General features: G+C 43.8%; 1 protein-coding gene and 1 pseudogene across 2 annotated transcripts in view; one reads left to right on the top strand and one right to left on the bottom strand.

Moving 5' to 3' along the window:
* Positions 1-8,385, bottom strand: part of LOC308527741 (ornithine decarboxylase antizyme 1-like) — a 175,583-nt pseudogene extending 167,198 nt beyond the window's left edge. The window contains exon 1 of the transcript in view: positions 8,253-8,385. The product of the transcript in view is annotated as an ornithine decarboxylase antizyme 1-like (transcript). The remainder of the gene's footprint in view (positions 1-8,252) is intronic.
* The window catches only part of ABCA1 (ATP binding cassette subfamily A member 1), a 114,360-nt gene that overhangs the window by 5,732 nt on the left and 93,473 nt on the right, over positions 1-15,155 (top strand). Inside the window, exon 2 of the mRNA XM_081103435.1 lies at positions 14,693-14,854. Coding sequence (XP_080959561.1) covers positions 14,789-14,854 — 66 coding nt within the window. The 5' untranslated portion in view covers positions 14,693-14,788. The remainder of the gene's footprint in view (positions 1-14,692; positions 14,855-15,155) is intronic.

Raw genomic sequence — 15,155 nt, 5'->3', positions numbered from 1 at the left:
CATTTCCTCATTCAGTCAATAGTTATATTTAATTGGTGAAAATTTTTTTATTACCTTGAGAATCTGATGAAAGTTATGCATTCTGTCTTCAGAAAAAATATACATAGGCATGTACACCCCAAATTTTACATTTAATTATATATACCTACAATCTTACATCTAATTATGTTTTGCATATAACCCAGTAACCTACAAAGGAACCATGTGACCTTGGGCAAGTCATTTTACTGTTCTGAGATTTAGGTTCTTGGTTTTTAAAATAAAAGAGGCTGAAGTACTTGGATTTTAAGGATCCATCCCTTCAGGCTTTTACATCCTCTAACTCTAGGTCTGCACTAAGGAAAAGGGAAGCTGTTCCTTTGATTGGAGCTTCCCAGAGTTGTGGCTTGAGGGACATTAGTGTAACAGCTTTGAAAGATAGAGGGGAAACATCCAGGGAAAGCATAAAAGTATTTCCCATGAGAATAATGATGGAAGAAAGGAAGATGATGGGAGGAGAGGAAGAAGGAAAGAAAGTGGTTGAAATTGCCTATTTATGTGCATTAGGTGGCCACAGACGAGTCATAGGACCAGAAGGAAGTTCTCCTCTGATATACAAAGGAAGGAGTTAGTTCATCTCAATAAATTTCAATAGAGCAAACCTGGTATAGTGAGACATTGTTCTTACCCTCGACTCACCGTTTGGAGAGTCTCTGTGGAATAAAATGTTTCGGGCTCTCCATCCTGGACATCTCCATTTTGGGTATATGTTTTGCTTCTTAAACTTATATTGCAGTCTTGTTAAGCCAATGTGTGATAAAAAGAAAAACTGACTCCTAAGACTCATTCATCTTCCAAGAAAGGAATGTTAATGTTCATCCTAGAGAATTGGATTAACCTTATAAGGATATTTCTAAATATCTGACTCATTGAGGGTAGCTTTTTAAAGCATTGCCATGAATTTATTGTTTCAGAAATCATAATAAATTAGGACTAGAAGGAAGAAGAAGGGAGAAAAAGAAGCAAGACTGGGGTGGGGGGCATGGGAGGAGAAAGGAGCTGCTAACTTGTTTGGGTTTCATATCCTTATCTACATTTGCTTTGCAGAATTCCTATAGGATGCCAGGTTGGGAATAATTGTTTTTGCCAAGAATCAAACCAAGCTGGAAAGAAAACAAATCTGCCAGGGTATGGCAGCTTGAAATGGATTGGCTCTGGTATTTAAATGATACACATTTGCCATAAAGGGAACCCTGATGGTGGGAGCAGCCTTCCTAGGAAAGGCAGAGAGAAAGTGAATACTCAGACTAATGAGTGTAGATTGACTTGTAGACCTTTGTCCACTCCCAGAGGTAGGTCCTTGTGATGGAGGTGCCAATTCATCTTTGCTGGGGTGAGGTGTGATGTCTGGTACTGGAAGAGGGAGGGAAGAGGAAGATAGAATATTTAAAATAAACATAACATACATATAAAATACATACATTAAGTGTGTTAATATACAAAAAAATACCATTGAACTAAAATTCATTCTGTTCAGCAAATATTTTCAAGCACTATATAAAGTACTAGTTGCTGAGCCAATGTCAAGACTTTAAGGATCTGCCACCATAATGACCTTTAGCTTGCCATTCAAGGCTCTTTGAAATAAGACTCTGACCATTTTTGACAGCTTTGTCCGAGATTGCACGGCATACTGGAGGGAACTGCACCTGGTTTTCTCACCATTGATTAACACATAGTATGGCTCAATAAGTATTTAAGCAAATCTCCCTCTATAGGTTTTCTCTGATTTCTACCTCAAGAACACCTTCTTGGCCCCTCGTTGTTCTGGAAACTCACATCCATCCTCAGTGGTTGCTTCTGTTTGCACCGTACCTTCTACTCATGCTTCTCACTGACTGAAGTTGTACCCATCGAGCATGGGTAGATGAGAGCCCAGTGTGGACTAGGTCTTCCCCTACATTCCTCGTTTAATCTCCACTGTAACCCTGAGATAGGCAGCAAAGAAGCCACTCATGTTATTTAAATTGACTCTCATTTTTGTAATCACCAATACATTTTTTAAAGTTACTTTATATTGGTCTTCTAAATTGGAAACTGGTGTCAGTTGTCTCTCAAATAGAAGGTAATTTAAAAAATAATTAAAATAAAGCCCACATTATCTTTTAAACAAACTATAAAATAAAATTGCTTTCCAAAGGCACTGGCTGGCTGAGACTTGCTCTTACTTTGTTGAGCAGGGAAACTAGCTTGTGCTAAAGAGGTGTGGAAGAGAAGACCAGACAAAACCTTTCTCTTTAATGTGATAACATTTTTATAAAGGCTAAAGAAGTGCTGAAAAGAACAGAATTTTCTCATGATGTGATTCAGTGTTTAATTCTGTGCCTGTCCATCTCCTAAAATTTTCTAAGTACTGCTTAAATTCATCTTGTATAACTCTCCTGCATTTGGGGAAATACTGAGGTGGCCTATTTTTCAGGTGGTGCGCCTGATACAGTGAGAAGCTAAATAACATATTCATGGTTTACCCATTTCGCTAATGGCAGAGCCAAGGATTCAACCTCAGGTCTGATACCCAAGCTCCAGGCAGTTTTCTTAGACTCAGAAGATCATCTGGTGCAGCCTCTTTGTCATAAAGATATGTTTTCTGTTCTGTGGCTCAAAGTGGTAGGACGATTTGCCTAAATTCACTCCTCTTTTGTGATGGACTGAAATTAAAATCTTGCCCTCTTGCCTTTTTAATCCAGGCTTCTTTACACCAAAATTTTGGGTAATATTATCATGTCCTTTTAGAAGAGAAAAAAGAAATCATCTACAGAAGTCTATCCTTCTCTGCTTAAAATGGAGCCCAAATCCTTGAATATTGGACTGGCCTCATTTATTTATTCTCTGTTGGTCCAATCTGAATCTTAAGGGGTTTTTCAACCTGATTTTTTCCTCTCAAATAAAAATTGCTCTTTGGTTGTAGATTCCAATTGGAAGGAAATCACAAAAGTCTTGAAGGTGGAGTCTTTTCTTAGAATCACTTCCTTTATGCAAAAGTGCAGAACTCTATGTTAATTTTGGCCAGATAAGATTAATTGTGATACAAGGCAGGATTTTTCCCCCCCTGTTTTTAACTTTAATGATTGTGTTAATTGTAGTAAGGAACTTGAGTTCAAGATAAAGAAAGCCTTTGGTCAAATAGTGTTTTTCAGTTGTCAGCCCTGTTAGCAGGATTTGTAAATTTAGGGGTGTTGTACCATTTTCCAGTTTCTGACTCTAGTCACATTACACATGATCACAACATGGTTTTCTCCTCTGCTGAGCAAATGGAGGGTTTTCTGGCACTTGGTTCAAATAGCCTCCATTAAGGGGAGTGGACACGCCCCAGAGGCTGCTGGGCACTCTGTCCTCAGGTGGAGCTCCACTTGGGGACTCCCTGGTGCTCACCTGATGTAATCACTTAGCACAGGTCTCTTCGGAGACTGAACCGTTTGGACGTTTAAATGCCACTATAAAACCACAGTTGAAAAAAGGAGGCTGTCAGGAGTTCCACCCCTGAGTGTCCTTTCATCTTTCCTTGAGCACTTACTAATCGGGCACAGAAAATGTTTGATTTGTGAACGTCTCAATGATAGTAGGGCTTTCTAGAAGGCATACTCAGAATCATGATAATATTGGAATAAAACAGATCTATTTCTTTTGAGAGAATCCTCCCAGACTTCATATAATGGAGTTCATATTACCAGTATTTTTTTTTTTAAAGAAGAACTAACGTTTTTGTTTTTAAGAATCACAAGTATGTGGATTTAAACTTGTGATTTTATTCCTCTTTCTTCTCTTCATTTAGCCAGGCAGCTGGCAAAGTGGTTTGTTTTGGTTATCACAGAGGAGTTCAGTTATCAGGTTGGGAGGGCAGGGCTAGATCCTGTGCCCCTCTGACTGTTCTGGAACCCTGGCTACATTCTCGTCTACCTCACCAGGTTGCAGAAACAGAGGTGTCCAGCTGACATGACACATGCCTGCCCTCCCCAAGAGCTGGCTGGTGAAAGAGGACCTTCTGAAGAAGGTTGCTGGGTTTGGTCTTAGACTCCATGAACTAGAACTGGACAAGAGCCTGGAGATTAGAGAACTGGTCTGGGCAAAAGTAAAGGGAATAAAGTGTTGAGGTGGAAAACTTGTACTCAGGTGTTGATATGCTTCATGAAGCCAGTTCCGACTTGAGCCTATGAGGTTAGAGCCCAGTGTCCCTGACCAATGCTGCCGGTGCTGATATTCGGGCTGAGCTCCTAGAGGAGGTGCTCTTATTAGCATGTTTCCAAGGGCTCTAGAACCTCAGCCCAGCAAATTGCAGGCTCTCCTTTGCTCACGTGCAATCAATGAAAATGAATGTCCTTTCCAACAAATTACAGCCGCTTTGAGGAAAGCCAGATGACATGCACTCCTGCCTGAACTCGTGTTTCTTTGAACACAGCTGGAAAATTTGTCATGGTTTTAGGCTACCCGAACCTTTACTTTGAATGAAATTTCTGACTTGTTACTGTAGTGAACCTATTTTTACTCTTTTCTGCCATCCCTGTGGTCTGACTTCTGAGAGCTTCATTCTACAAATGTTTGCGGAGCACCAAGCCCTCCTGGGCACTGGGCTCAGCGTGGCAGAGGATAAGAAGATGCCGAGACACGTTAGCTCGCTGCACTTGCCTCACAGTTTAGCAGGTTAGCAGGGAGCACCTGATATGTTGATGCTCTGGAAAAGATTATAGGGAGAGCTGAAAAGAAGAAGGAATTATAAGGCCAAATAGGTAATTGACATAGAGGCCGGAGGAAGTAGGATGGAGAGGAAAACCCAGGTGCTGAAGACTGGAAGGAAGGTGGCAGTGTGCCTGCGTGGAACCTGGCGGCTGACTTCCATGAGTGTGGAGGGAATAATATGAGTGAGTGGTGGGAGCCCCCAAAAGGGGGTATTATGGTAAAACAAAGGCACAAGTGGTACTAGAACACCAGGGTAACCCTTGCACATCCTCCACTGAGCTGGGCCCTGGGAAGATCTTCAGTTTGTTCTGGAAAGGCCTTTTGGGTTCGGGGGTGTGTTTAGTACCTTCTGTGGACAAAGGAGATGGAAGAGAGATTCCTTTAATAAACCGCCCACCCCGCGCCCCACCCTGGATGAGTGCTTTACCCTGTGAAGTCAGCTGCACTAATCTGCCGTTTACTGGAACTGGCTAAATGTTTTATGTGCATTACTAGCTCTATTGTATGGAAAGGATACAGGGGTTCAGAGTCCCTAGGGTCCCAGAGCTGCTGAGTAGGAGAGTCAGGATTCAAACCCAGTTTTCTCTGACTCCAAAACCTCCCTTCTTTCTACTGGGTCAGTTAATTTAAGAAAATAAAAAGAGTTAAGAATGTTTGGGGGCGTTTGCTGCATGGTAGTAGGGGGCCAAACAAAGGGGAAAGCAGTGGAGGGATTTGGGTTTGTGTGTCCCCTAAATCCTTTGCGCTTTTCTGTAAAAATAAACCCTTTAGACTGGGAGACGGCAGTATGTCTCAAGACATTGACCCTCTAAAAGATGTAAGCCAAACAAAACAATTTTTGCTTATATAGTCACTAAGCCTTTTATCCTAAAATTCTCTTGGAAAACCCGCCTGCAACAGCAGGGAACATTATCCGATCAAGTTTTTCTGTAACTTATAGGGCTGTGGGTGGAGTCTTTTTTGCTGGTGCTTCTATAGCTCAGGGTGTTTGGCCAATATTTCCTTCTCCGCAGGTCCCACTTTTATTTTGGCATTTTGATTGTGGTTGAAAAGTTTAGAATTTTTACTTTCTATGACAGGTTGACTTCTTTTCTAGGGGAAAGGTTCTTTTTCCTATGTTCTGCGCACCCCCAACCAGGGAAAAGGCAAATGGCTGTATTGTTTGCTGAAGCCCTCCTTTGAAGGTTACTGTGTGTGTGTGTGTGTGTGTGTGTGTGTGTATGTGTGTGTTCAGCGGAAATCAGCAGGGGGAAGAAGGGCTATCTAACCCTTTGTTAGAATTTCTCCATAATTCTACAATGAGACAAGAACTGGGTTACAGCACAGATTTGCTTTCAGAAACCTTGGCCCTTGGTGGTTTTAGAAGTCCCGAGGCTGTTTTAGCAGGTAGAAACTGGAATGTTGAGTGTCGAGTAGGATCTTTGGTTTTACAAATGTCAGTGACATGATAGGAGTAGACTTAAATTTTTTGAGTCTCCTTTAAAAGAGAATTGTTGGCGCATGAGAAATTAATGCGTCTCAAAAGCCAGTTACAGCCGAAACCGGTTTGGCTCAGTGGATAGAGCGTCGGCCTGCGGACTGAAGGGTCCCAGGTTCGATTCCGGTCAAGGGCATGTACCTGGGTTGCGGGCACATCCCCAGTAGGAGATGTGCAGGAGGCAGCTGATCGATGTTTCTCTCTCATCGATGTTTCTGACTCTCTATCTCTCTCCCTTCCTCTCTGTAAAAAATCAATAAAATATATTTGAAAAAAAAAAAAAAAAAAGCCAGTTACAGATTTCTACAGTATTCGTGGATCTCTTCTAACTTTTGGGTTTTATGTATTTATTTCATAGCCCTCATTTTGAAAATTAGCTATTAGCAAATAATTTTGTCCAAGAAATTGAATACTGTATCCCAGGATAAAAGAGGAGTGTGAAGTTATCTATAAATGTATTGCTACTAAATAACCAAGTAGAGGTGATGCATTAGGTAATTTCAAAGAAGTCCCTCTAAATTACAGAGTGCTGGCATTGATTAAATTCACTGGATCTATATTATTTAACTGGGTAGTGCAATAGCAGAGTCAACAGAATGGCTGCATTTTATTCTTGGAGGACTTCTTATACTCATTGCCTCCTCAAATTTGAGTATTTAAACGTTATAGTTTAAGTAGAATAAAATGCCACGGTCTTTCTGCAGGGTTCTAGGGGCCTGATGGCAACTAAGGACAGTTTTACTTAAATGTGGGTCTACAGGATGGTTGGGAATGTGCAGGGGAATTTAAGGGTTAGTAAGGATGACCTTAAGGCTAGAGAGCTGAATAGCACCTGGAGGCCAGAAAAGTTAAACTGAGGCAGTTAAATTAGCCTCCGGCTTAATAAAGCTGACAAGTCAGCCTGGGGGGAATCACAGGATGACTGAGATCCCCACCGCCCTGGCCACGTCTTCAGTCATGGGCGCAGTGAGCATCTTCCAGCCTGGCCTTCTGAGTTATAGTTACCTCATTAACCTGTTTCTCAAATGTGGCTCTCTGCTCAGACACATATGCTCAGAGGCTATGAAAGGACAAACCTTTCCCTAAGCAAGCACATCTGTTGGACTTCCAGGACCCTCCGCACCTCTCTGGAGATGAGATGCACAACATCTGTAATTCTTGCTTTCGCATCCCCATCTCGTGAGTAGGCAATCGGCTGAGCTTCAGCACCAATACATTTTCAGTTTGTATGTGATATGTTAAATTCTGCCTTACATCTCTCTCCTGCATTGTAGGTTCCTGGCTAGCTGTTTATTGATAGAAGACACGTAGGAACAGTTCCATCAAGGGAAATACTGATAGATGTCAGAAATGTCAACTTCTGTCTCACTTCTGGTAGCCATCTGGAAATTTGCCTGACAGAGAAGAATACACACACACACACACACACACACACACACACTTATTAATTAATCTTGAGTTTCGAGAAATGGCTCTAATAAAACCACTGTTTTGATGGATAAAAATCAGTTGCTCACCGCACATTCTGGATTATGAACTATTCAGAAGAACCAACTGTTGTGGGAGAAGTACCGTGGTGGGAAAGGGCATACAATGGTTGTTTTGAAAGTTACTTCCTGAGAAATCCAGGGGCTGGCTCTTACTCTAGGGGGTGACTCTGGGCAAGGCACTTACTTTTTGGGGAGCTTCAGCTTCTCTGTAGAGTGGAGCAGGTGTGTGGTGAGAGCGGGTCTCCAAAACCCCATTGAATTCTTTCTATCTCCTAATACAAGATTTTAATGTTGAAGGAAATGTAATGAAAAAAGAAAAATGCTCATGTTGGCACTGTTACCAGAAACTTTTAGTTTGTTCAGTAAGACCACTGCGGGCATGTGAGGCCAAGCCCTCTAGATTTAGGGTTGAGCTTCCATCTAAAAAGAAAATATAGTCATGGGAAGTAGTTCCTGTTTTTTATTTTTTTACTTTGCTAAGTGGGGAAAAACACCCCCCTATCTTGTGCTGTTAGCATGTCTTCCTCTTCCCCTCTCCTTTTTAATATTTCTTTTCTCTCTTTGAAACTTACCTGTGAAGTTCAAAGGGCGCGCCATTTTGGTGAGACTGGGTGGAGGGGCAGTGTGGTAGGTGCTGACGGGGGTCCTCACTTCCCCCTTCACACCAGCTTCCTGTGAACGGATATGTTTTTCTTTTGCCAGCATCACTGCGTCTCTCTGGCGTTTCCCGTTTTGGTTTAGGGAAACGTTAAAAGAATTCACAATCCCAGCTGTCACTTGGAGACCCTTTTGTAAGTAGCATATGGCCTGTCCTCTTGTTTCACTGTCCCCAGGGTGTCTCGGCAGAAAGGAGTCACCCACCCCCTATTGCCTTCTGTCCCCTTACTCAGCTTTATTTTTCTTCATTATTCCGATCACCCTCTGCTGTAACCACCCACTGTTGTTTGTCAGTTCTCCACTTCCTTGCTGGAGTTCCTTGAGAGCAGGGACTTGGCTTCTTTGGCTCACTGCTGAATCGCCAGTGTCTAGAACAGCAGCTGACACATAAGAGGAACTCAGTCAATATTTGTGGTGGCGAATAGAAGTCTTGTAAAGTTCAGGTTGCAGTTGTTTGTTCAGTGACTAGATGGTGAATATTTGATTCACTATTCACCTTCCTGGGGAATTACACAATAATCAAGCTTTATACTATGCAGTTCTTAGGTCTTCCAAGGTATGATTGGACATGTGGAGAATGTTAATTGTTATAATGGAAGGCAAGTTCTTATTCTGGTTGGGGGCGGGGGTGGGCGGGGGGGGGGGGAGGAAAAGTCAGGTTATTGATGTATATAATTTACATACAATTAAGTTTATCCTTTTTAAGTGAGCAGTTTGGTGATAAATGGGCATAGTTATAGAACCACTACCAAAATCGTGATGTGGAATGTTTACATCACTCTGTGCTCCTTTACAGTCTGTCCCCTCCCCCACCCATAACCGCTGCCACCACTCATCTGATTTCTGTCCCTATTGTTCCTTTTTGCAGAATGTGAGAATGCGTGGAGTCCTGCAGTATATTGTTTTTTGTGTCTGGCTGCTTTCTATTAGCTGAGGCTTTTGAGATTGAGCTATTCTGTTGCATGTATCAGTAGGTTGTTCCTTTTTATTGCTGAGTAGTATTTCATCGTAATCTATTCACTAGTTGATGGGCATTTGGGTTGTTTTCAATTTGGACTGTTCTGTATAGGACTTCTAAAAAATTCATATACAGTTGTGTGAACATACGCTGTCATTTCTTTCAGGTAAATACAGTGGTTCCCTTTATCTGTGGTTTCATTATCTGTAGTTTCAGTTATCCGCAATTAACCACAGTCCAAAAACATTAAATAGAAAATTCATAACAAAGCAATTCATAAGTTTTAAGTTGGCTGCCATTCTGAGTAGCATGATGAGATCTTGCACTATCCTGTTCTGTAAGGCCTGGGGCATGTATTATCTCTTTGTTAAGCATATTCACACTTTATATATGTTTTCTGCCTGTTAGTCCCTCAGCAGCCATCTCAGTAGCAGGTCAGCTGTCACCATATTGCAGTGCTTGTGTTCAAATTACCCTTATTTTACTTAATAGTGTCACATAACTTTTACTACACTATCTTGTCATAATTGCCCTACTTTATTATTAGTGACTGTGGTTAAGCTCTTACTGTGCCTAATTTATAAAGTAAACTTTATGATAGGTATGTATGTACAGGAAAAACCATAGTCTAAAGGCTTTGGTACTATCTGTGGTTTCAGACATCTGCTGGGGGTCTTGGAACACATCCCCTGTGGATAAGGGTGCACTGTTATACCTCGGGTGGGATGGCTGGGCTGTATCCTCAGTCTGTGTGTAACTGCAGGGACTGTTGGGCAAAGTTGCTGTTCCATTTTACATTCCCACGAGCAGTGTATGGGAGTGCCCATTGCTTCCCATACTCACTAACACTAACATTTAAAACATTTTAGTAGTCCCAATGGGTGTGTAGTGGTAGTTCATTGGGGTTTTAAAAAATTAAATTAATTTTTTCTTTTATTATAATGAAACCTGGTTTTGCTTGGGGGTTCCTCTTTTTAGCCTAAGGAAAATCTGTAGGTCTACTGCAAAAGCAATTAAAAATAGGGGGAGGATTTTGGCTGCTTTCTCTTCTCTTTTTTTTAATGTTATTTTTAAATTACAGTTTACATTCAGTATTATTTTGTATTAGTTTCAAGTGTACAGCATAGTAGTGAGACAATCATATACTTTACAAAGTGTTCCCCCAATATTTCCAGTACCCTCTGGCACCGTGCGAAGTTACTACAATATTATTGATGATAGTCCCTGTGATGTACTTTATACCCATGACTATTTTGTAACTGCCAATCTGTACTTGTTAATCCCTTCACCTCTTTCACCCAGTCCCCATATCCCCTCCCTTCTGGCAACCACCAGTCTGCTCTCTGTAACTATGAGTCTGTTTCTATCTTGTTGGTTTGTTTATTTTGTTTTTGGATTCCACACAGAAGTGAAATCATATGATATTTGTTTTTCTTTGAATGACTTATTTCATTGAGCATAATACTCTGTAGTCTCTAGGTCCATCCAGGCTATCACAGATGATAAGATTTCATTCTTTTTTTTTTATGGTCAAGTAATACTCAGCAACTAATGATGTTGAGCATCTTTATTTCAGGTCATGTTTTAGCACTCTGTTGTATTTTCTAGATATGAATAGCTTTAAAATGGCAATTGAAGTGAAAATTTCTTTCAAAAATGGGCCAAAGTTTAGACAGTCACTTCCTCCAGGCACAAAAGAAAGGTGAGGGTATGGAAACTATTGCATTTGGACAAGGGTGACCCACCTGTGTGACTAATAACAAGACCTGGGAAGTACATGGAGCCCTTGGACATGAAGCGTGGCCAAAGGCATGTTCGTGGCTCCCCTGGCCTTGGAGGGCCTGCTCCAGGCTTAGCTAAACCCGCTGTTTGTGGAAAGCTGACCTAGATTCAATTACATTTCCCTGGATGCCACAGGAGTCACCTGGGAAGCTCAGCAGTCCTCTGTGGCCATCACAAGTGTGTGGTGGAAGCCTGCTGAACATGGAGCTCCCTCCCTGGGGACACTTTGCCTGAGTTAGTTAATCAGGCTTGAGAAATCGGTTACTGCAGGCCCCGACATGCCACCACCCTAAGAGTCTGAAGCCCTATTTCTCATGTCCATCTCTTCATTAATTAATTAAGCAGGCAGTCCCTGAGTGCCTACTACATACCAGGTACTGTTTTCCTTACTAGGGACAGGAGTGGCCCCTGCTGGCACTCAGAATGTGGGAGACACGCAGCAATGGAAAGCAGGCTGTCCGCAGAGCACCGGTGTCAGTGTCCGGGAGGTGACCAGGAAATGTGACCCAGTGACAGCTAAATGGAAGCCTAAGCTAGGACCAGGGTCACACCAGGAAGTCCCAGGGACAGGAGAGAGAGTGGCCCAGTCAGGGCCTGTAAGGAGTTTTCCAGGCATCAGGAGGTGGGAGTGCGAAAGAGGACACCAGGTAAACTACAGTGAGGATTGAACTTGCTCCTCAGATAGGGGTTTTAAGTGGGGGAGTGGCATATTCATGTATTTGGTGTCGTGAATAACGTTGGTTGCTCTGTGGTAAATGGATGGCAGTGGGGTAAGACTGGGGGCCGGGAGCCCAGCGACGTGGCTGGTGCCAGTGAGAGTGGCCTGTGGACTGGCAATGATTGTGAAGTGGGATCCTTTCCAGCCAGTAACTGGAAATGTGCAGAAGGGCAGGAGTGAGTGTGCTACCAGCTCTGAAACATTGAGAAATCTAGTACACAGAACTGCCTTCTTTATAGCTTTCAGTTTGTTTGTTCTCTCGCTTTTTGGGAAACTGATGTAGAAATGTCCCTTTGGCTTCAGTTACCTGAGCAGAGGGGTTTGGGCTCTGCCAAACCTGCTTCTTTGGACAGAATTGCTCCTCCCCGTGATCACTGCGTTTTGAGGTGGGAGGAGGGAATTACGTGGGTGGCCAGGGCCATGCCAAGGGGGACGGGGGCGGGAACTGGGGCAAGAATCCTGCCTGTTTGCACCCAGCAAAGCCAGAGCAGAACCTTCTACCGCCGCTCTGGGGTACTTCTTGCTAACCTTATCTGAGTGTTCCTTGGAGGGTCCCTAGGATCAGAACCAGCATCTAGAGACCCACGAACTCAAATTTTAGGAAAATACTCTACCCCAAATCTCCTCCTGCGAGCCTTTTATAGAGGTGTGTCTTCCCCCTTCTGAGAGTCTCCACTCAGGTGTAGGGGAGGCAGTTCTGTGCTTTGGACTCCAACACTAGGATATTTCTATTTTCTCTTTTCTACTCTGCCCTTCTACCTTTCCAGACACCCACCCGATGGATTTACTAGAAATAATGGAATAGAAAAGAACGTTTGGACAGCATTTCTGTTCTGGAGGGTACCTACAGAACAGAGAAAGATAAGATAGGAGGAAAGAACTTGTTTCCGGAAAGGCTTGTGCAAGGGTACATAGGTGGGAAGCTGGGACTAATGCACCTCTGGGCTTTTTGTACTAGGCTACATTTTCCCTTTTTAAATTACAGACGTGTGTTCTAACCTCCTCATTGTTGCCTTGGAAATCTGAAAAGATTCATGTAGCTTCTAAATCAACGAAGCGATTGCTGGAGAGTAGCTTTTGCAGGAGAAAAACTAGCTAATAATTTATCTCACTGTTTCTGGAATGTAAGCCCTGTCCTAGGCTACTTCGGAAACGCTGGGATTACGAGCACAATGACATCCTGCTCTCTGTGCCTAGCGGCCAGTTATCTTTAAACAACAAATTGCAAACTGACTTGGTGCTGGCTTACCTCTTCCTCTTTTTGGAGTGAGAACGTTTTTCCGAATTGGCCAAGGAATGAATTTGAATACATAATGAATGAATGGGTCATGCCTTCTACACAGATACTGCAAATTCCCTCCACTCGCTTTTCTTCTCTAGAAGTTTTTAATCCAAGTCTTTAAGGCTTGGGGGACAAAAGGGTAAGATCCTACTAGGGGCTGACCTTTGCCCTGAGAGCTGATTAGCACTCATGGACTTTTAGCCTACTACCTTGTTTTGTGTCCACCAGTGGTCACCACATTCTTAGCTCTTTTTGCTGACTGTTCCTCATGCCTAAATCCCACTCCCACCTCTACTCCACTACCCGCCACGATGACTGACTGAGCCGCTTTAGAAGTAAAGTTGGTTTCTGCTGAGGGTTCATGGCTGTGGAGTGCCAGCAGGGCCCAGCTTTAACCTGTGTATCCCTCCCTTCTTTATTTTTCGTTTCTCTGCCCCTCCCCCACTTTTAACTGTAGTAGGACTACTTGGGATGATTCCAGCATTAAGTGAATACAGTTGTTGCGTGGGCGATTGGGACACGTAGAATTGTTGTATCCCCTGTTTACGAGAAATGCCCCCTTCCCCTAGCACGGCAAAGCAGTCCTCCACGGAGGCACCGGTGACACCTGGCAAGGAGCAGCTGGGCCCTTCCTTGCAGGTGCAGATGGAGCAAGGCCAGAGGGTACAGATGTCTGGGCAGTGGGAGCCTGTCGGTTTCACGGGCGATGCTCCCCACCCGCCTTAGCTGACTAGTTTCTCCACGGGATGTTGTTTTTCTTTCCGAAGACATGCTGCACTGGGGTTGTCCTCACCACCTGGGAGCCAGGTGTCAGTAGCATTGCCTCGGTGTTTATTCACAGTCGTCCTAAGACACACGGTGGCTTTCCAGATTGGGAAACTGCTTTGCCAATGGTGTTGTTTATCATTTGAACGACTCAACAATGTTGCTTGAGCGAATTGAAGGAAATAGCATAAATTACACCAGGTTCATTTTATGTGAGGGGAGGCATTTCCGTAGAGAAGGGAGCCAGGTCCCTGGGATGCCAGGCTGCCACTTCCAAACTCAGTGTCTCCACCACCTCAGATTGCTCACTTCAATCTGTTGGCATAAGTGTATTTTTTAAAAAATATGTATTTTATTGATTTTTTACAGAGAGGAAGGGAGAGGGATAGAGAGCTAGAAACATCGATGAGAGAGAAACATCAATCAGCTGCCTCCTGCACACCTCCTACTGGAGATGTGCCCGCAACCAAGGTACATGCCCTTGACCGGAATCGAACGTGGGACCTTTCAGTCCGCAGGCCGACCCTCTATCCACTGAGCCAAACCGGTTAGGGCATAAGTGTATTTTTCATCCCCAAATGGCCACACCTGTGGAGCGAAAATGATTAGGATTAGAACAGCTAGTTCCCGGGCTGTCCCCAGAAAACTGCCAGAATCCCCGTTTACCGGAGAAGCCTGAGGCCGGAAGTCGGGGACTCATGACCTATTGGGGACCTATGGGGAAGCAGTCATGACGCAGAGCTGGGATTGAGGGCTCAGGTGAGGGGGCTGGAGCAACAGCCCTCATTGGCGTATGTCTGGCTTCACAGCAATAACTGACAGCTCTCTCCCTGCCTGCTTTATCTTTCAGTTAATGACCAGCCACAGCGTCCCTGCTGTGAGCTCCGGCCACTGCCTCCACACTCCCAGCCACGCTCAGGTTGCTGTGGGCGCCAGCTGAGCTAGCATGGCGTGCTGGCCTCAGCTGAGGTTGCTGCTGTGGAAGAACTTCACTTACAGAAGAAGACAAACAGTAAGCTTGGGTTTCTGGGGGTGGAGGGCGTTCTCCCTTGCTTTACGTCATGGTTTTGAGTTGGGGATTGGAGGAGAGGAAAGGAAGTCTTGTTGGTTTTCTCAAAGTGAGTGAATGAATGTGGCCCTGGTGGGCTCTGTCACTTATTATCGAGGGCAGAAATGTTAGCTTTGGGTTTGTGCTAGTGCCCAGGCATGAGTTCCGACCTCTGGAATGTGGCACAGAATTGCCCCCAGCCGTTCCTTTGCCTCCTTTTCCTAAAGCTCCCGGGGCCACGTGGCTCTCCGAGAGCCCCTCATGG

Source organism: Myotis nattereri (genome assembly GCF_964212035.1).
Source record: "Myotis nattereri genome assembly, chromosome: 12".
NCBI classification, from domain to species: domain Eukaryota; kingdom Metazoa; phylum Chordata; class Mammalia; order Chiroptera; family Vespertilionidae; genus Myotis; species Myotis nattereri.
The sequence above is the reverse complement of the archived record's forward strand: the minus strand, read 5'-3'. Positions and strand labels throughout refer to the sequence as shown.